The sequence below is a fragment of the Aythya ferina genome (genome assembly GCF_964211825.1).
Source record: "Aythya ferina genome assembly, chromosome: W".
In the NCBI taxonomy this organism is placed as follows: domain Eukaryota; kingdom Metazoa; phylum Chordata; class Aves; order Anseriformes; family Anatidae; genus Aythya; species Aythya ferina.
Genome location: NC_140313.1, coordinates 17,953,027 through 17,974,047, shown reverse-complemented (window position 1 = coordinate 17,974,047; position 21,021 = coordinate 17,953,027). Strand labels below are relative to the sequence as shown.

At 48.1% G+C, this 21,021-nt stretch overlaps 1 protein-coding gene across 1 annotated transcript in view; it reads left to right on the top strand.

Moving 5' to 3' along the window:
- LOC311426270 (uncharacterized protein) overlaps positions 1-15,582 on the top strand; it is a 448,189-nt gene extending 432,607 nt beyond the window's left edge. Inside the window, exon 2 of the mRNA XM_084502511.1 lies at positions 11,969-15,582. Within this exon, the coding sequence (XP_084358637.1) occupies positions 12,516-15,011 (2,496 nt within the window). The 5' untranslated portion in view covers positions 11,969-12,515 and the 3' untranslated portion in view covers positions 15,012-15,582. The remainder of the gene's footprint in view (positions 1-11,968) is intronic.
- The last annotated feature ends 5,439 nt before the right edge of the window (positions 15,583-21,021 follow it).

The window sequence follows — 21,021 nt, the reverse complement described above, 5'->3', positions numbered from 1 at the left end:
TGTGCCATCGCTTTGTAAGACTGCATCGTTTCTTTAAATTAGAGAAATAATTTAAGCAAACAAACGAACAAAGATTTTCTAGAAATTAAAGCACAGTACAAATGGGATGACTTGCTCATCTTCTATTGAATAGGAGCAGTGCCTTGAAAACCTCAGAAATCTATCCATGGTAACTAGTCACAGGAGAGAAAAATAGACAGTCTGCCACCAACTTGGTATTAAAGTTATATTTTCCATTTTTCCATGGTTGTGGGCTAGTCAGTGACTTTCCATGAGCAGTCATGACAGAAATCCCATTCTGCTTTGTCGCAGCCAACACCACTGAACAATGAAAGGTCTGAACCTGGTTTTGTGCTGGGTTTGGCTTTAGTGGGTTTGGTCCCCATTCTGGTGGGATCTGGACTGGGCTGGAACCTGAAGGGCAGGCCATGGGGACCTTCTGCTGAATCCACCTGGCTGGAGAGGGGCTGCAGATGGGCATGCAGAGAACTTGGGCAAACGTAGGAGATGGTGTAAAGGACACCTATGGCCTTCGACAGCTCTATCCGCACAGCTAGCCAAGTCCATGCCTGCTGTCAGGTGCCTCCACGGCCACTGGATCACTCCTGGATTAGGTATGGGGTCTGTCTAAGACCTGTGTAGCAATGTCGCACTGTCCATGCAGCTCTGAGCAAGTCCTGCAAGAGCCTGGAGGAAGGACAGAACAACACTGTCAGGCTGGAGCTCGTCCAGAAATAAACAAACAGAAATACTGAGGGCTTGGTCGTATGTTCCTCAAGACATTTTTGGAAGGGATCACTGTGTTTTTGTTCTTCCATTAGGCAAGTGAGGAGAGAGCATTGTTTTCTTCCCCTCATTCTCCTTGCCTGTGGGTTGGGGAGCACCTACCATGGCCACGGGCTGCGTGACTCTTGTATTGGCTCTTCATGCAGGAATATTGGGCTAGCACATGGAGCTGGGATGGGTTTTTTAATTACAGTATAACATTTTTTAATATATTTTTTTTTCTAACAGAAGACTTTACTAAGCCCAACCTGTCTTGTTTTGTCCAGGCTCCAAGGCTGATCCTGCTGAAAGCCCCTAAGATACTGACCTCTATGGGAACTGAGACCACTTGACTGCACTCAGTACCTTTCAGGATCAGGTCCTCGGTCATTATTCTAATTCTCTACATGGATTATGGGTGAAATTTGATGTTCTGTGAGTTATGCAGATAGTCTGCAATGATACTCCTAATTGTCCGTTCCATTAATCCATTAACCTGTTCTGGTCAGGTCCTGTAACTTGCTGTACTCTGACAAATGAATACATGGTCTGTTCTGAAAGTAGTAGGACTCATTTAAAAAAAAATATATATACATGAGAATAGAACAAACGATTAGAATTTTTCAAAGTAGCACCCTTCCACATCTACACACTGCTGCCAACGAGTTTTCCAGTTTTCGTATGCCTCCAGGAACGCCTGGACTGGAATGCTGTTTAGCTCCCTCATCACGGCCTCTTGAAGCGCCTCTACCGATGCATGATGCTTCCCCTTGAGTGTCGATTTTATTCTTGGGAATAGAAAAAAGTCTGGCGGGGCCAAGTCGGGGCTGTAGGGGGGCTGAGGCAGTGTTGCCACCTTGTGCTGGGCAAGATACTCCACTACGCAGAACGCTGTGTGGCTCAGCGCGTTGTCATGGTGCAGCCGCCAATTGTTGATGATGGCTGAGCGGAAACAAGCAATGCGTTTTCACAGTCTTGTGAGGACTTCCACGTAATAAACTGCATTAACTGTTTGTCCGGGTGGTACAAACTCTTTGTGGATGACTCCATGTCGATCAAAAAAGCAAATGAGCATGGACTTTTGCTTGGATTTGCTCATTCGTGCTTTCTTGGGGCGTGGGGAAGCAGGGGTGTGCCATTCTGTGCTCTGCCGCTTACTCTCCGGGTCGTATTCAAACACCCACGTCTTGTCACCGGTCACTACATTGTCCAAAAAGTCGGGCTCCTCATTCACATGATGAAGAAGATCCTGGCAGATTGCTTTCCGGTTAGCCTTTTGCTCCTCTGACAACACTCATGGCACAAACTTCGCGCACACTTTCTTCATGGCTAAGTTTTCTTTCACCATCAAAGACAAAGAATAGTCTTTTTTGCATTGCAAGATATGCCTCATAAAAAGAATGCTAGAGAGAAGCAGCACAGCCGCTTCCTCCATGGTTACGTCAGACAGGCTTTAGGGTCGTGATCTCCGCCCTTCTCCTATGTGCCAACTCGCCACACGGTGAGGGTTGGCTGCCGTTGTCCACTGACGCTTCTGGTCTCCCATAGCAACTCAATCTCAGATGTCCCGCTTCGCACCGCGATTTCTTTGTTTCCCTTCGTCTCCCCGCAGTTTCTCTCCCTGCAGATTTTTTCTCCACGTCTCCCCGCGGTTTCTTTCTCCGCGTTTCCCCGCGGTTCCTTTTCCCCGCGTCTCCCCACGGATTTCTTTTTTCCCCGCATCTCCCCGTGGTTTCTTTTCCCCACGTCTCACCACGAGTCCTTTGTCCGGGTCGGTGCTTGGAGTTTCTCAATGTCTCTCAGGTGTTCGTTCCGGCTTCTGTTAGGTCTCTCCGTGTCTCTCAGAGCTGTCCATGTCCCTGAAGCGTCTCTCAGGGCTCTCCATGCCTCTGAAGTCTCTCCATGTGTCTCAGGTCTCTCAGCATTGCTCCGTCTGTCAGCCTGTCCGGGTCTCAGCCTGTTCGGGTCTCAGCCTGTTCAGGCGCCATATGTTGCAGGAAGGACGGCCGAAAGAACGACAGACGCTAGTATGGTCAGATCATGCTCCATTTTATTACCCGAATAGCCTGACTTTTATAGTGAACTTAACAGGGGCGGATAGTGTCTCACACAAGATTATTGGTCAAAAGCACTCAGAGAAACAACTGCAAGAAAACAACCCCCTTGTGATTAGCAGTCACGTAGACCTTGTCCTTGATGTTACCCAGATGCTGGTAACAATATTTTTCTAAATTCCTCAGTTGGGCGATGTGGGAACACTGTCATGGGAACTTCTCATAGTTGCCCTGGTAGCTTGGTTTGCTCAGCTGCAGCAAGCCATGGGATTTTTGCTGTTTCAAAAAATCCCTCAACAGTGTGGCAATGGAAATGCTAGTGCAAATACTTGGTGGGATGATCCATGAAGTAATTTTCAGGGAAATCCTTAGGGAAGGGAAGACAGCTGATATGTGGGCAGGCGCAATGACAGCCTGCTAAAGGCACTGGGTCCTGGGAGGCTGGTGTGCTCCTACTTTTGTTTCAGTGCCCAAATGCCCATGTTACACCTATGTGGGATGGCTGGGGTGGGTGCAAAGGGCCAGAAGATGCAGGTGCAATGGGTGGTATCGTGCTGGGAGCCAAGCTAGCTTTCTAGGGCCAAGCAGCAATGTCAGTGAGTAGCAAATGTAACTGCACTGTTCCATGCATCTGCTGGAGCTCCCTGTGCACGAGTACCGATGGTGTCCTCTGTCTGTCCTGGATGATGGATTGTATCTTGGAAGTGTGCCGCGCAGTGGGACCCACCTTTACTCTTAGCTGTGCATCTGCATGTGGAGGTACATCTCTCCGCTGCTGGTCTTCAGCTGCAGTACACCATTAGTTTTCAAGGAGCTGCCTTTGATTAACACCCATGCCATTTAGGCCTATTGCCTAGGTGTACGGGCAGGTGGGAAGAAGCTTGTCAAGGTCACCTGCTCTCCCCAGCTCTCCTGGCTCAAGAGAAAGAAAGTTTTAATTTTGGGGGAATATAAATCTCTTAAAATAAAAGGAGAGCTGCTGTGAGTTTGAATTTTAAACATATCTGGGCTGCAAAGCACGCCAGTGAAAGGCAAAGACCTTGGGGCTGTGAGGCAGAAAGCATCTCTGATCTTTCCAGAGTGACAGTTCTCCCAGTGCAGGCATGCAACACGTCCTCCTCGGTATTTATGCTCTGGGGAGCGGTCTGGTTATATTCTGGGCTGCTGATGCTGGGTGGGGAGGAGAAGCAGGGAGGTGTGCTGGGGACTGCAGCTCAGTGCAGCTGTGTTGGTTTGTGTGGCCAGATTGTCAATATTTGGTCATCAAGCCTTGATTTTGACAGGACTACTACCTCGTGTAAAGTTAGGCAAGCATTATAGGTGTTTTGCCACTATGAGGTGAATGTACAGAACATGGAGCTCAGTGGGGGGCTGTTTCAGAGAGGATGCTGTGCATTTTCTTAGCTGAAAATGGGGTCTTCTCAGAGGTCCTCCTGGAGGAGAAGTTGCTGAAGAGGTCTGTAAGTGGGGCGCGTAAACCCTACGTGGTGTGGAGGTGGAACCATTGTTTGTTGCGTCCTGCAACACAAGAGCTAGAGAAATATCATGAAACAGTTGGCCAGAGACCTTAAAGAGGAAGCGCTTTTTCATAAAAGATGTAATTAAACCATGGAACTCGTTGCCACAGGATGTTGTGGATGCCAGAAGTAAAAGTGGCTTCAAGAACCAATCGGGGAAACTTGAGGACTGAAGGTCTGTTGAGGGCTCTTAGTGTAGCACTGCAGATACAGCCGCCGTCTCTCCTGGGTTTCCCCCTGAGTCCAAGTGTGAGCAGAGAGCCAGGAGGATACGGGGTAGCATCTGCCAGAAGAAGGTGAATACTTGGGTGTGTTATATATGGAGTGGTAATTCGTGTCGAGAAAATGGTTGATATTAATAAAGAAGGGGGAGATGTGGGAATGTGGCCATGGGGGCCAGCACCTGGCGAGCAATCTCTGAGGCCTTAAAGAGCCATGTGGGACCACAATCAGAAATGTGTGGTTTGCCAGAAACACTTGCCTTTTAAAACTTTGCCATGTTTACTTTTCAATTGATACCTTTTCTGATTGTACATATGTATAGGCGTATTCGGGTTTCTTATGAATATGTAAAAGCAGTGTTCTGTATATTTAGAAAGTTTGATGTTTGTGTGTGCGTGTTGGTAGAGCATAGACTCCCCGCACACCCAGAACTGTTTACTTGCCTTTTATAATTATTACTAAATTCAGATTGTGAGATATGTTCATCTGATTCGTGTCAGTATGGAACAATGCTAGGGCTGCATGGTATGATGAATGTGACCTTCTGTCTTACATACCCCTGTATAACCACAAGGCTAAGAAAAACAGAAAGGCTAAGAAAAACAGAGTGGTTAATGTATATAGTTCCTGCATCTTGCAAAGGAATGTTTTAGCAATTCGTGTCAATAGAGAGCTCGAAGGGAAATGTATTTGTAGGCTTTTCCTTGAAGTCTCTGATATCTGAGGGGTTTCAGAATAACTGCTAACTATTATGACTATTGCATGGGACACTATGCAAGTCTCTGATATCTGGCCAGGAGATTAAGGAGACGGAGAGAGCTGAAGAACAACTAAAAGACAAAGCTTGCAGGAGACGCTGCACAAGTCTCTGACATACAGCCAAGTAGGACAAAGGAGAAGGACAAGAGGGAGGAAGACTATGAGCCTTCAGCACGAGAGACCCCCAGAGACCCCCAGAGGGCCCACCGGAGACTGATACGCATGCTCCAGTAGGAGGGTTTGGATTCCGGAAACTAATTATAATAACCCTGTTTTTTTTAGAAGTAGTAATGAATATGTATTAGCCTAGGAGCATAAAAATCAGCTGCTTGATGTAACTGGTGTGCATCTTGGTGGAGCAGAGACTCCCGGCGCACCCAGCGCTGTTTGCTTACCTCTATTCCTTTAATAAATTGTAAACTTTGATTATAGTCCTCTTTTGAAGACTGAGCCATTTATTACAAGATTGAGTTGTATCTTCATTTATAACATTACTCTCAAAGCTTTGACAGCAGCAGTTTAAACACAAAGCATGTGATCTGAGGCACTGAAAAAGTGCCCTGTCCCCACAAATTCAGGGTGGATGGGAAAAAACGCCGTACCACAGCCCTGAAGGTGAACACATTTCTCCTTTCTCATTCTTCTTTCTCCTCTTTCACTTCCTGAGCCTGCTTCAATATGTGTCTTCCCCCTCCCCACTGGAAACTCGAGCTCAGCTCCCTACCACCCACCACAACTGTTAAGAGAGAATGATACGGTCTATTTTTTCCTTTATTCTCCGCACAGTGCTGCACATAGAGTATTTGAAATGGAGACTGACAAAACAAGAAACTGCCAAGTGAAAGTCCTCAGGCCCAGGTCCTGAAAATGTCACGGTACAGAGCTGAGTGGAGGGAGGATGGGGCTCTGTTCCAGGCAGCACCGTGCCTCCTCCTCCTGAAATAAAAGCTGATCCTGAGAGCTGGGCGCTAACCTCCGCTGGAGTCAGTGGGAAGCCAGCTCTTATTAACCACCTTTCTGTGGAGGAATCCTACAGATGGGGTTAAAAATTATAACCCTCTGCTGGCTGATAGTTTTATCAGCATGCAGAATTAATAAGGAATATAAGCTCACTCAGGAAGCCAGTCCTACAGGAAATAAAGGGTTGTTAGACATTGGAACAGGCTGCCCAGGGAAGTGGTGGAGTCACCATCCCTGGAGGTCTTTAAAAGACGTTTAGATGTAGAGCTTAGGGATATGGTTTAGTGGGGACTGTTAGTGTTAGGTCAGAGATTGGACTAGATGATCTTGAGGTCTCTTCCAACCTAGAAATTCTGTGATTCTGTGATTCTGTGATTCATTCATCCTCAGTTTCAGAGTAACATCCATAGCATCCTGCTGGCTTTGCTCTTACTCAGTTCTCTTAAAACTCATCCATAAGAGCTGCACTTTTCAAACTCTCATCCTGAGCTTTAGTTCACCTCACTGGGCTGGATGAAGGAACCTTGGAGCAAACCCTGCCCATGCCCCCGTGCAAGGTGCTGGGCTGGCACCAGTGAATCTCCACCAGGATGCAGAGCAAGGCACAGCTTGGCCCTCGGCTCTTTGGTTTCCATTTACCTACCTTGGAGCAAATATTTAAAAATCATGAGGACATTTCTCAAACGCACAACAATGAGGCCAGATTTGGAGAAGAGACTACAGTTCCTGTGTACCCAGGAAAACATTTTCACAGTTTGTTTTTTTCTGCAGGTTCCAGAATTACCGTAAAAAAGAGGCTCATGTAGTTTTTGAGGCCTTGTAACTCTGATCTGAACAGGAATCCTCTCCAACAAACACTGATATTTTCAGCCTTTGATTACTTCTGATGGGAGTGAAACATTTTTTTAATTGTTTTTACATCTTTCTGCAAGTCAAGTTAAATCTTCCCAAGCAGAACAACTGATGACCACTGCCAGAATGGTGATCAAGAAATTCCCTTTCTGGAAGTAAAGGAGATTGTTTTGTTTTTTGGGGGGAGGAGGTGATGCAGTTGTGATTTCATTGGAACAGTAATTACTATTATAGTGTCAAGTCACTGATCTACAGAGTGACAGCGTTCAGGGGAAAAAAATAATAATTTAGCCAGGAAAGTTCTGGTTGGAGTCTGCATCTGGCTTCCTTCCAGCAACAGCCTCCGCTTCAACCAGCCTCCGGGCAAATCAGCCTGCAGGAGGATATGTTAAGTTGAGGTCTGCAGCAGGTGAATGATCCCAATAGGATCAGAATAAATCCTGGTGCTTTTGTCCAGCCACATGAGTCTGTCAGTTCTTGTGTAGCACCACCACCCTCACAGACCCCTGGAAAAATGAAATGCTGGTGGACTCAGGTCAAGAGGTCCGAATCAATTTAATTTGGAGGTAAGCAAGGTACATGGTCTGTTCTGAAAGTAGTAGGACTGGCTTTTTCCTGGGCTAACAGGCGGACGAGAGGCGGTCTGTGCACGCAGGATCGGTGGAGGGGGATATTGGGAATGCTGGGAAAAATCGGCAGTCGGCTGTAGGCCGTTGAAGAGAGCAGGTCGCTTGTACTGTGAACACCTGTCGAAACGCCTCTCCACGGAGAATCATGGAGCATTTACTGGAGCAGCAATACGTGATCAAATTTTGTGTAAAGCTTGGTAAAACGGGCAAAGAGACTCACGACATGATTAAGGAGGCCTACAGTGATGCTGCCATGGGTAGATCGGGTGTTTTTGATTGGCACAAGCTGTTCCGAGAAGGTAGGGAAAGAGCGGAAGACGACGACAGCTCCAGACGCCCTTCGACCAGCAAGACCAATGAAAATGTGTAGCGAGTGAAAAATTTACTGAACCGTGATCGCAGGATGAGTATCAGAATGATTGCTGATGACTTGAGCATTCCTCAAACCCAAGTTTTTGAGATGGTGAAAGAAAACTTAGCCATGAAGAAAGTGTGCGCGAAGTTTGTGCCATGAGTGTTGTCAGAGGAGCAAAAGGCTAACCGGAAAGCAATCTGCCAGGATCTTCTTCATCATGTGAATGAGGAGCCCGACTTTTTGGACAATGTAGTGACCGGTGACAAGACGTGGGTGTTTGAATACGACCCGGAGAGTAAGCGGCAGAGCACAGAATGGCACACCCCTGCTTCCCCACGCCCCAAGAAAGCACGAATGAGCAAATCCAAGCAAAAGTCCATGCTCATTTGCTTTTTTGATCGACATGGAGTCATCCACAAAGAGTTTGTACCACCCTGTCCTGGTTTCAGTTAGCACAGAATTAATTTTCTTCCTAGTAGCTGGTGGAATGCTGTGTTTTGGCTTAGAATGAGAAGAGTGCTGATAACACCCCGATGCTTTAATTGTTGCAGAGCAGTGCTTATACTAAGCCAAGGACATCTCAGCCTTTGCTCTGTCCTGCCAACGGGCAGGCTGGGGGGTGCAGTAAGAGCTGGGAGGGGACAGACCCAGGACAGGTGACCCAAACTAGCCAAAGGGGTATTCCATACCATCTGACGTCATGCTAAACAATATATAGGGGTGGCTAGCCGGGGGGAGGGGGCCGGACTGCTCGGGGTTAGGCTGGGCATCGGTCAGCGGGTGGTGAGCAATTGCATTGTGCATCACTTGTTTGTACATACTATTATTACTTTCGTATTATCACCATTGTATCATCATTATTATTATTGTTATTATTATTTTGTTATTTTTTTTCCCTGTCTTATTAAACTGTCTTTATCTCAACTCACGGGCTTCACTTTCCATTTCTCTCCCCCGTCCCAGAGAGGGAGGGGGGAGGGTGAGCGAACGGCTGCGTGGTGTTTAGCTGCCGGTCGGGTTAAACCACGACAGTCTTTTTGGCGCCCAACGTGGGGCACGAAAGGTTGAGATAACGGCAGATCTGATCAGAGTGTGTTAAACTAAAATTGGTGTAAGGATTAGACCTGCTTAATAGTCACTTGTCATGATGCTGATTGCTTTAATCACAACTCTGCTGCGCCTGTTTTCCAAATTGAGTATTATAGTACATTATTTTCCGTATTTGCTCTCTGTAGTGTTGTTTCTCCTCTCCGGGCCCTGGTTTCAGACCATTATGGTACTAAGTGTTATAGCAATGGCTTATGAGACGATAAGATATCTGGTCATGACTCTAACTTGGTATTTATACTCAGTAACATCGTGGACTCTGTACTTTGGAAACAGCATCTTGGGAACTATTAGCAATTATACCTATTGTTTTTCTCCATTAGAGAGTCAATCTGTGGAGGGGAAAGGGGAGGATATTTTTCCTTACTTGCTTACTTTCCCTTTCTCCTTCACCACCCCTGTATCCTCCTGGGTCACTCTGCCTTCCTCCTTCACCACCCTCTTATCCCCTGAGCTTGTCACAATAGCTCTCCAAGATATTGAATATTTCTGGAATACTCAGAATACCATAGTCTTGTTGTTCTGCCTCATGAATGCACTTCAGATTCTGCTTAAAGTTAAACAACTACTTATGAAGCTCATCCGGAGATCTGCCCGGAGGCAGTATAGTTGTGGGTGGCAGGGAGTATGGGTGGATATGGGCAGGCATCTAGAGCAGTTGGCACCCCCAGTGTGTTGGAAATTCACCCCTGAACAATGGCAAAATCCTCAAAAACTGGCAGAATGCTTGAAAAAAAGGTGTAATGATTCTGGCAGTTCCAAAGTAACACAAATCATTGTAACGTGCTGGGGCCTGGCTCATGCCTATCGAGCTGCCATTGATACTGCTGTCAACTTAGTGACAGACCCTGCGGCCACTCCAAACCCTGTGACAGATCCAACGGCCACTGTGACCCCTACGGTGGATCCTGCAGCCGCTCCAGTCCCAGCTCCTGCAGCCGCTCCAGTCCCAGCTCCTGCAGCCGCTCCAGTCCCAGCTCCTGCAGCCGCTCCAGTCCCAGCTCCTGCAGCCGCTCCAGCTCCAGCTCCTGCAACTGCTCCAGTCCCAGCTCCTGAAGCTGCTCCAGCTCCAGCTCCTGCAGCTGCTCCAGTCCCAGTTCCTGCAGTCGCTCCAGTTCCAGCTCCGGCCGCTACTCCAGTCCCAGTTCCTGCAACTGCTCCAGTCCCAGCTCCTGAAGCCGCTCCAGCTCCAGCTCCTGAAGCCGCTCCAGCTCCAGCTCCTACTGCTGCTCCAGTCCCAGCTCCTGCAACTGCTCCAGCTCCAACTCCAGCTCCTGTAGCCGCTCCAGCTCCTGTGGCCGTGTCAGAGAAACGAGCTGTAGCAGTGCAAGTTGACCCTGCAGAGGGCATTCCAACCCCTGTGGCAGACCCTGTAACAAAGTCAGAGAAACGAGCAGTAGCAGTGCAAGCTGCCCCTGTAGAGAAGGTGAAAATATGGTATAGAAATTCAAGTCGTTTAGAACGCAGAGAGTCTTCTGCCAATCCAGGTAAGGCTTCTGCCAAAACTAAGTATAGAGATGACGAAGATGATGACGACGCTGGGCCGTCAAGGATTCAGGAGGAGGAAGATGAGGATGCCGAAAGAGCAACAGTAACTACCCGAAGCCTAAACGAGCGCGAGCTACGAGATGTGCGAAAAGATTTTGGTCGCTGTATAGGTGAGCAGCTTGTCACCTGGCTGCTCCGGTGCTGGGACTCTGGAGCCAATTGTGTGGAATTAGACGGCAGGGAAGCCAAGCGGCTGGGATCCCTTGCTCGAGACGCCGGCATTGACAAAGCAATTGCAGATGGAGCACGACCCACCAGCCTCTGGAGGCGTCTCCTCTCAGCTGTGAGGGAAAGGTATCCCTTCAAGGAAGATATTTTATGTCTACCAGGCAAGTGGACCACTATGGAGAAGGGAATCCAGTACCTGAGGGAATTAGCCGTACGGGAAGTGATTTATGAGGATCCAGACCTCAAACAAACATCCACAGATCCAGATGAAGTCAAGTGTACACGACCCATGTGGCGGAAGTTTGTACGGAGTGCACCATCATCATATGCCAGCTCATTGGCAATAATGGCCTGGAAAGAGGATGAGGAACCCACAGTGGGTGAAGCGGCTAAACAACTCCGGCAGTACGAAGAAAGTCTCTCCTCTTCCTTACAGGCCTGCGTCTCAGCTGTGGAGAAACTTTCTGAAAAGGTTCACCAACTTGAAGAGAATCTATTGTCCTCCCCACCTGAACCAACCAGTGCCCACCGACCAAAGGAGAACACTTGGGAGAAACTTTCTGAAAAGGTTCACCAACTTGAAGAGAGATTATTCTCCTTCGCACCTGTACAAAGCAGTGTCTCAGCTGTCAGGGGTAGGCGTTCACCCACACAAGGAAGACGATATGGTGGGTACTCACCCCGTGCCACCCTGTGGTTTTACTTACGAGACCATGGAGAGGACATGAGAAAGTGGGATGGAAAATCTACCGCGACCCTAGAGGCACGGGTACGTGAGTTGCAAAAGAAAACAATCAGGAAAAAGGGATTCTCCGAAAAGTTTGCTGCTCCAACTTCCAGCAGACAGTCCTTCAAACACAGAAACGAGGAAGATTCTGACCAGGATTAGGGGGGCCCTGCCTCCAGCCAGGGGGAGGAAAGGGACAATCGAGTTTATTGGACTGTGTGGATTCGATGGCATGGCACATCACGCGCACAGAAGTATAAGGCTTTAGTAGACACCGGTGCACAATGTACTATAATGCCATCGAGCTATAAAGGACCAGAGCCCATCTATATTTGTGGAGTGACAGGGGGATCTCAGCAGTTGACTGTATTGGAGGCTGAAGTGAGTCTGACTGGGAATGAGTGGGAAAAGCACCGCATTGTGACTGGTCCGGATGCTCCATGTATCCTTGGCATAGACTATCTTAGAAGAGGATACTGCAAGGACCCAAAAGGGTTCCGGTGGGCTTTTGGTATTGCTGCCTTAGAGACAGAGGGCATTAAACAATTATCTACCTTGCCTGGTCTCTCAGAGGACCCCTCTGTTGTGGGGTTGCTGAGGGTCGAAGAACAGCAAGTGCCAATTGCTACCACAACTGTGCACCGGCGGCAATATCGCACCAACCGAGACTCCCTGATTCCCATCCATAAGCTAATTCGTCAATTGGAGAGCCAAGGAGTGATCAGCAAGACTCATTCACCTTTCAATAGTCCCATATGGCCAGTGCGAAAGTCTAATGGCGAGTGGAGACTAACAGTGGACTATCGCGGCCTGAACGAAGTCACGCCACCACTGAGTGCTGCAGTGCCGGACATGCTGGAACTTCAGTATGAACTTGAATCGAAGGCAGCCAAGTGGTACGCCACAATTGATATCGCTAATGCATTTTTCTCCATCCCTCTAGCAGCAGAGTGCAGGCCACAATTTGCCTTCACTTGGAGGGGAGTCCAATATACTTGGAATAGGCTGCCCCAGGGGTGGAAACACAGCCCTACCATTTGCCATGGGCTGATCCAGTCTGCACTAGAGCAGGGGGAAGCTCCTGAACACCTGCAGTACATCGATGACATTATTGTGTGGGGTGACACAGCAGAGGAAGTTTTCGAGAAAGGGAAGAAAATAGTCCAAATCCTTCTGAAAGCCGGTTTTGCCATAAAACAAAATAAAGTCAAAGGACCTGCACGGGAGATCCAGTTTTTAGGAATAAAATGGCAAGATGGACGTCGTCAAATCCCAATGGATGTGATCAACAAAATAACAGCTATGTCTCCACCAACTAACAAAAAAGAAACACAGACTTTCCTAGGTGTTGTGGGGTTTTGGAGAATGCACATCCCAAATTACAGTCTGATTGTAAACCCACTCTACCAAGTAACTCGTAAGAAGAATGAGTTTGAATGGGGCCCTGAACAACGACAAGCCTTTGAACAAATCAAGCAGGAAATAGTCCATGCAGTAGCCCTTGGGCCAGTTCGAACAGGACCAGATGTAAAGAATGTGCTCTACACTGCAGCCGGGGAGAACGGCCCCACCTGGAGCCTCTGGCAGAAAGAACCTGGGGAAACTCGAGGTCGGCCTCTGGGGTTTTGGAGTCGGGGATACAGAGGATCTGAGGCCCGCTATACTCCAACTGAAAAGGAGATATTGGCAGCATATGAAGGAGTTCGATCTGCTTCGGAGGTGGTCGGTACTGAAGCGCAGCTCCTCCTAGCACCCCGATTACCGGTACTAGGCTGGATGTTCAAGGGAAGGGTCCCCTCTACGCATCATGCAACTGATGCTACATGGAGCAAGTGGGTTGCACTGATTACTCAGCGGGCTCGAATAGGAAACCCCAGTCGCCCAGGAATATTGGAAGTGATCATGGACTGGCCAGAAGGCAAATACTTTGGGATATCATCAGAGGAAGAGGTGGGTCGTGCTGAAGAAGCCCCACTGTACAACCAGTTGCCAGAGAATGAAAAGAAATATGCCCTGTTCACTGATGGGTCCTGTCGTATTGTGGGGAAGCATCGGAGATGGAAGGCTGCTGTATGGAGTCCTACGCGACGAGTTGCAGAAGCTGCTGAGGGAGAAGGTGAATCGAGTCAGTTTGCAGAAGTGAAAGCCATTCAGCTGGCTTTAGACATTGCTGAACGAGAAAAATGGCCAGTTCTCTATCTCTACACCGATTCATGGATGGTAGCAAATGCCCTGTGGGGATGGTTACAGCAATGGAAGCAAAACAACTGGCAGCGTAGGGGCAAACCTATCTGGGCTGCTGCATTGTGGCAAGATATTGCTGCTCGGGTAGAGAACCTGGCTGTGAAAGTACGCCACGTAGATGCTCATGTGCCCAAGAATCGGGCTACTGAAGAACATCAAAACAACCAGCAGGTGGATCAGGCTGCTAAGATTGAAGTAGCTCAGGTGGACCTGGATTGGCAGCATAAAGGTGAATTATTTATAGCCCGATGGGCCCATGACACCTCAGGCCATCAAGGTAGAGATGCAACATACAGATGGGCTCGTGATCGAGGGGTGGACTTGACCATGGACGCTATAGCACAGGTTATTCATGACTGTGAAACATGTGCTGCAATCAAGCAAGCCAAACGGTCAAAGCCTCTTTGGTATGGAGGACGATGGCTGAAATATAAGTATGGAGAGGCCTGGCAGATTGATTACATCACACTCCCTCAAACTCGCAATGGCAAGCGCCACGTACTTACAATGGTGGAAGCAACCACCGGATGGCTGGAAACATATCCTGTGCCTCATGCTACCGCCCGGAACACCATCCTGGGCCTTGAAAAGCAAGTCCTATGGCGACATGGCACCCCAGAAAGAATAGAATCAGACAATGGGACTCACTTCCGAAACAACCTTATAGACACTTGGGCCAAAGAACATGGTATTGAATGGGTGTATCACATCCCCTATCATGCACCAGCCTCCGGGAAAGTTGAACGATACAATGGCCTGTTAAAGACTACCTTGAAAGCAATGGGCGCTGGGACGTTCAAAAACTGGGATACGCATTTGGCAAAGGCCACCTGGTTAGTCAATACTAGGGGATCTACCAACCGAGCTGGACCTGCCCAATCAAACCTGTTACGTACTGTAGATGGGGATAAAGTTCCTGTAGTGCATGTAAAAAATATGCTGGGTAAAACAGTCTGGGCTACTCCTGCCTCAGGAAAAGGCAAACCTATTCGTGGAATTGTTTTCGCTCAGGGACCTGGATATACTTGGTGGGTGATGCAAAAGAACGGAGAGGTCCGGTGTGTACCTCAAGGAGATTTAATACTGGGCGAGAATAGCCCATGAACTGAATTGCACCATGTTAAATAGTATATTATACTGTATGTTATCACTACCATGATTACTATAGGTGACTAATTAGAATGTATGGAAAAGAGTGTAACCTGAGCATGACATAAATGGTATGGAATAAGGGGTGGATAGATGTCCTGGTTTCAGTTAGCACAGAATTAATTTTCTTCCTAGTAGCTGGTGGAATGCTGTGTTTTGGCTTAGAATGAGAAGAGTGCTGATAACACCCCGATGCTTTAATTGTTGCAGAGCAGTGCTTATACTAAGCCAAGGACATCTCAGCCTTTGCTCTGTCCTGCCAACGGGCAGGCTGGGGGGTGCAGTAAGAGCTGGGAGGGGACAGACCCAGGACAGGTGACCCAAACTAGCCAAAGGGGTATTCCATACCATCTGACGTCATGCTAAACAATATATAGGGGTGGCTAGCCGGGGGGAGGGGGCCGGACTGCTCGGGGTTAGGCTGGGCATCGGTCAGCGGGTGGTGAGCAATTGCATTGTGCATCACTTGTTTGTACATACTATTATTACTTTCGTATTATCACCATTGTATCATCATTATTATTATTGTTATTATTATTTTGTTATTTTTTTTCCCTGTCTTATTAAACTGTCTTTATCTCAACTCACGGGCTTCACTTTCCATTTCTCTCCCCCGTCCCAGAGAGGGAGGGGGGAGGGTGAGCGAACGGCTGCGTGGTGTTTAGCTGCCGGTCGGGTTAAACCACGACACACCCGGACAAACAGTTAATGCAGTTTATTACGTGGAAGTCCTCACAAGACTGTGAAAACGCATTGCTTGTTTCCGCTCAGCCATCATCAACAATTGGCGGCTGCACCATGACAACGCGCTGAGCCACACAGCGTTCTGCGTAGTGGAGTATCTTGCCCAGCACAAGGTGGCAACACTGCCTCAGCCCCCCTACAGCCCCGACTTGGCCCCGCCAGACTTTTTTCTATTCCCAAGAATAAAATCGACACTCAAGGGGAAGCATCATGCATCGGTAGAGGCGCTTCAAGAGGCCGTGATGAGGGAGCTAAACAGCATTCCAGTCCAGGCGTTCCTGGAGGCATACGAAAACTGGAAAACTCGTTGGCAGCAGTGTGTAGATGTGGAAGGGTGCTACTTTGAAAAATTCTAATCGTTTGTTCTATTCTCATGTATATATATTTTTTTTTAAATGAGTCCTACTACTTTCAGAACAGACCATGTATTCATTTGTCAGAGTACAGCAAGTTACAGGACCTGACCAGAACAGGTTAATGGATTAATGGAACGGACAATTAGGAGTATCATTGCAGACTATCTGCATAACTCACAGAACATCAAATTTCACCCATAATCCATGTAGAGAATTAGAATAATGACCGAGGACCTGATCCTGAAAGGTACTGAGTGCAGTCAAGTGGTCTCAGTTCCCATAGAGGTCAGTATCTTAGGGGCTTTCAGCAGGATCAGCCTTGGAGCCTGGACAAAACAAGACAGGTTGGGCTTAGTAAAGTCTTCTGTTAGAAAAAAAAATATATTAAAAAATGTTATACTGTAATTAAAAAACCCATCCCAGCTCCATGTGCTAGCCCAATATTCCTGCATGAAGAGCCAATACAAGAGTCACGCAGCCCGTGGCCATGGTAGGTGCTCCCCAACCCACAGGCAAGGAGAATGAGGGGAAGAAAACAATGCTCTCTCCTCACTTGCCTAATGGAAGAACAAAAACACAGTGATCCCTTCCAAAAATGTCTTGAGGAACATACGACCAAGCCCTCAGTATTTCTGTTTGTTTATTTCTGGACGAGCTCCAGCCTGACAGTGTTGTTCTGTCCTTCCTCCAGGCTCTTGCAGGACTTGCTCAGAGCTGCATGGACAGTGCGACATTGCTACACAGGTCTTAGACAGACCCCATACCTAATCCAGGAGTGATCCAGTGGCCGTGGAGGCACCTGACAGCAGGCATGGACTTGGCTAGCTGTGCGGATAGAGCTGTCGAAGGCCATAGGTGTCCTTTACACCATCTCCTACGTTTGCCCAAGTTCTCTGCATGCCCATCTGCAGCCCCTCTCCAGCCAGGTGGATTCAGCAGAAGGTCCCCATGGCCTGCCCTTCAGGTTCCAGCCCAGTCCAGATCCCACCAGAATGGGGACCAAACCCACTAAAGCCAAACCCAGCACAAAACCAGGTTCAGACCTTTCATTGTTCAGTGGTGTTGGCTGCGACAAAGCAGAATGGGATTTCTGTCATGACTGCTCATGGAAAGTCACTGACTAGCCCACAACCATGGAAAAATGGAAAATATAACTTTAATACCAAGTTGGTGGCAGACTGTCTATTTTTCTCTCCTGTGACTAGTTACCATGGATAGATTTCTGAGGTTTTCAAGGCACTGCTCCTATTCAATAGAAGATGAGCAAGTCATCCCATTTGTACTGTGCTTTAATTTCTAGAAAATCTTTGTTCGTTTGTTTGCTTAAATTATTTCTCTAATTTAAAGAAACGATGCAGTCTTACAAAGCGATGGCACAAATCTCAAGTAACCCTGCTGTGGTTCATTACTTCTGCACTAGTTAATAAGGACGGTAATTTCCCTGAGGTTTAATAGAAAAACGTCTTACTATAATGCAAAGAGGCAGGAAATTTTAACAAACTCACTACTATGTTCCAGCAGTGTTGTAGGTGAGGGCAAGGCATGGTCCTCCTCAGGGGTACTGAATAGAAGGGGATACCCTAAACTGAGCTTTCTTTACCCAAAGTGGAGAGCTCAGATTGCATGTGCCACCCCTTCAGATAGAGAAAGGTACCTGCACGCCACACCGTGTTGGTGGCAAATGCAAAAATCTGCCAAAAAAACATTCTCTGCTGAGCATCACAACATTTCCAGCTCTATTTGTGATGAGACTCCTGAAGCACCGCAGCCCTCATCCCAAAATGCAGACTGGGTTACTTAGTACTTATTTTACTGGAATGACATAAATGATCTCCTCCAGCTAGCTACACACCTGCCACCCCTTGTCTCAGACCACAGTCTCTTTAGTGCAGGCTTTGGCTCTGTTGCAGCTTTGTGCAGCACCTAGTGTTATATATGAAGTGGTAATTCGTGTCAGAAAAATGGTTGATATTAATAAAGAAGGGGGAGATTTGGGAATGTGGCAATGGGGGTCAGAAAGCCTTGTGGTTGGTGATAACATCAGACTCTTAACGATGAGGTCATCAGGAATGTAAAGAGTTTAGAGGAAACAAAGAAGGGTGACTGAGGCGATGCCCCGCGTCTGGGGTTCCTTGTTTTCCCCTCTGTTAAGACACGGAAGTTGCTGGGGGGGTTGCTGGTTAGAACTGTTAACATTTATTGTTTAATGTTATATGATAATCATATTATTAGTGTGATTTCAAGGGTTAACGAAATGCATGAAAAGCAATCACGTTTTGTTGCTTTTGGGAACCTTGTGGTGGGCAGAGCATGTGTAGAAGAAGAGGGAGACAGTCGAAGACGCTCCTGCAGTCTGGAACAAAAGGTTACTAATGGTGATGGGGAAACTGTGAGCCCTTCACCCACAATGACCACCACAAAGAGAATTATAATATGAAGCGGGGATAGGATATCCATATGTATAGGCGTACTCGGGTTTCTTGTAAATATGTAACAGCAATGTCCTATATATATTTGGAAAGTTTGATGGTTGGATGTGCGTGTCGGTAGAGCATAGACTCCCTGCGCGCCCAGCGCTGTTAACTTGCCTTTTATAAATATTCTTTTATGTTACTAAATTCAGAGTGAGTTGAGACTTCATTTATAACAATATTAATAAAGAAGGGGGAGATTTGAGAGTCTGGCCATGGGGGTTGGAAAGCCCCATGGTTGAGATAACATTAGACTCTTAACGATGAGGCCATCAGGAATCTAAAGAGTTTAGAGGGAACAAAGAAGGGTGATTCAGGAGACTCCATGCAGTCTCTGGTTTCTTGTTCTCCAGATGGTTCTCTTGTTCTCCAGCTGTTAAGGCATGGATGTTTCTGTGTGTTTGCTGTTGTTGTTACATTCAAAGTTGTCTGACCAATGAAAAGTTGTTTTGAAAAGAACTGCTGTGGAGAGAAGGGTATAAGAGGGGAGCTTGCCCTTGTTGAGGGATTTTTGAAACAGCAAAGATCCCGTGGCTTGCTGCAGCTGAGCAAACCAAGCTACCAGGACGACTATGAGAAGTTCCCATGACAGTGTTCCCACATCACCCGATCGAGGAATTTAGAAAAATATTGTTACCAGCAGCTGGCTTCAAGGACAAGGTCTACGTGACTGCTAATCACAAGGGGGTTGTTTTCTTGCAGGTGGGGTTGTTTTCTTGCAGTTGTTTGTCTGAGTGCTTTTGACCAATAATCTTGTGTGAGACACTATCCGCCCCTGTTAAGTTCACTATAAAAGTCAGGCTATTCGGGTAATAAAATGGAGCATGATCTGACCATATTGGTGTCTGTCGTACTTTCGGCCATGCTTCCTGCAACATATGGCACCTGAACAACCTGAGACCCGGACACACTGAGAGACCTGAGACACATGGAGAGACTTCAGAGGCACGGAGAGCCCTGAGAGACGCTTCAGAGACACGGACAGCCCTGAGAGACACAGAGGGACCTGACAAAAGCCGACACACCAGAGAGACATTGAGAAACTCCAAGCACCGACCCAGACAAAGGACTTGCGGTGAGACGCAGGAAAGTGACGTCATCACAGTGAGACGCGGGAAAAAAAGCACTTGCGGTTAGACGCGGGAAGAAAGGAATTGCGGTGGGAGGCGGGAAATTAATGTCATCGCGGTGAGACGCGGGACATCCGGGATCAAGTTGCTACGGGAGATCAGGCGTCAGTGAACAACGGCAGACGACCCTCACCATGTGACGAGTTGGCATATAGCAGAGGGGTGGAGATCACGACCCTGCAGCCCTTCTAACGTAACCATGCAGGCGGAGGCGGCTGTGCAGCTTCTCTCTCTCATTCTATGACAGGCTGTAGTGGGTTTACGTGGCAAGGTTTTGGTAGCAGGGAGCCATAGGGGTGGTTTCTGTGAGAAGGATCTAGAAGCTGCCCCATGTTTGGTAAGGGCCCCACTGCTGACCAGAGCCGAGCCAATAAGCAATGTTGTTTTGTGCCTCTGTGAGAGCAGATTTAAGACAGGGGAAAAAACGCTGCGCCACACAGCATCCGGGAGAGTGAGAGGAGTGAGGAACAGCCTTGCAGGCGCCAAGGGCAGTGAAGAAGGAGGGGGAGAGGTGCTCCAGGCACCGGAGCAGAAGTCCCCTGCGGCCTGTGGTGAGGACCATGGTGAAGCAGGATGTCCCCCTGCAGCCCATGGAGTACCACGGTGGAGCAGGGTTCCACGCTGCAGCCCGTGGAGGAGACCACGGTGGAGCAGGTAGCCCTGCACCAACGGAGGCTGCCGCCTGTGGAAGACCCCTGCCGGAGCAGATTCTGGGCCAGACCTGTAGCCCGTGGAGAGGAGCCCACGCAGGAGCAGGTGACCTGGCAGGAGCTGCTGCCCGTGGGGGACCCAGGTTGGAGCAGTTTGCTCCTGAGGGATGGACCCCGTGGTACAGACCCATATCTGGAGCAGTTCTGGAAGAGCTGCTGCCTGTGGGAAGCCCACGTCGGATCAGTTGTCGGATCAGTTCATCAAGGACTGCATCCCGTGGGTGGGACCCCACAGCACAGGGGATGAGAGTGACCGAGAAGGAGCGGCAGAGAAGAAGTGCTGTAGACTGACCATAACCCCCATTCCCCCGTTCCACTGCCCTGCTCTGGTGGGGAAAGAGGTGGAAGAGGGTGGATGGGGAGGGAAGGTGCTTTTGGTTTCTTTCCTTTGTTTCTCACTTCTCTAGATGTTAGTAATAAGCAATAAATCTTACTATGTCCCTATGCAGAGTCTGTTTTGCCAGTTACAATAATTACTGTGTGATCTTCTCGTCCTTATCTCAACCTTTGAGCCCTTTTCATCGTATTTTCTCCCTGTTCCTCTTTGAGGAGGG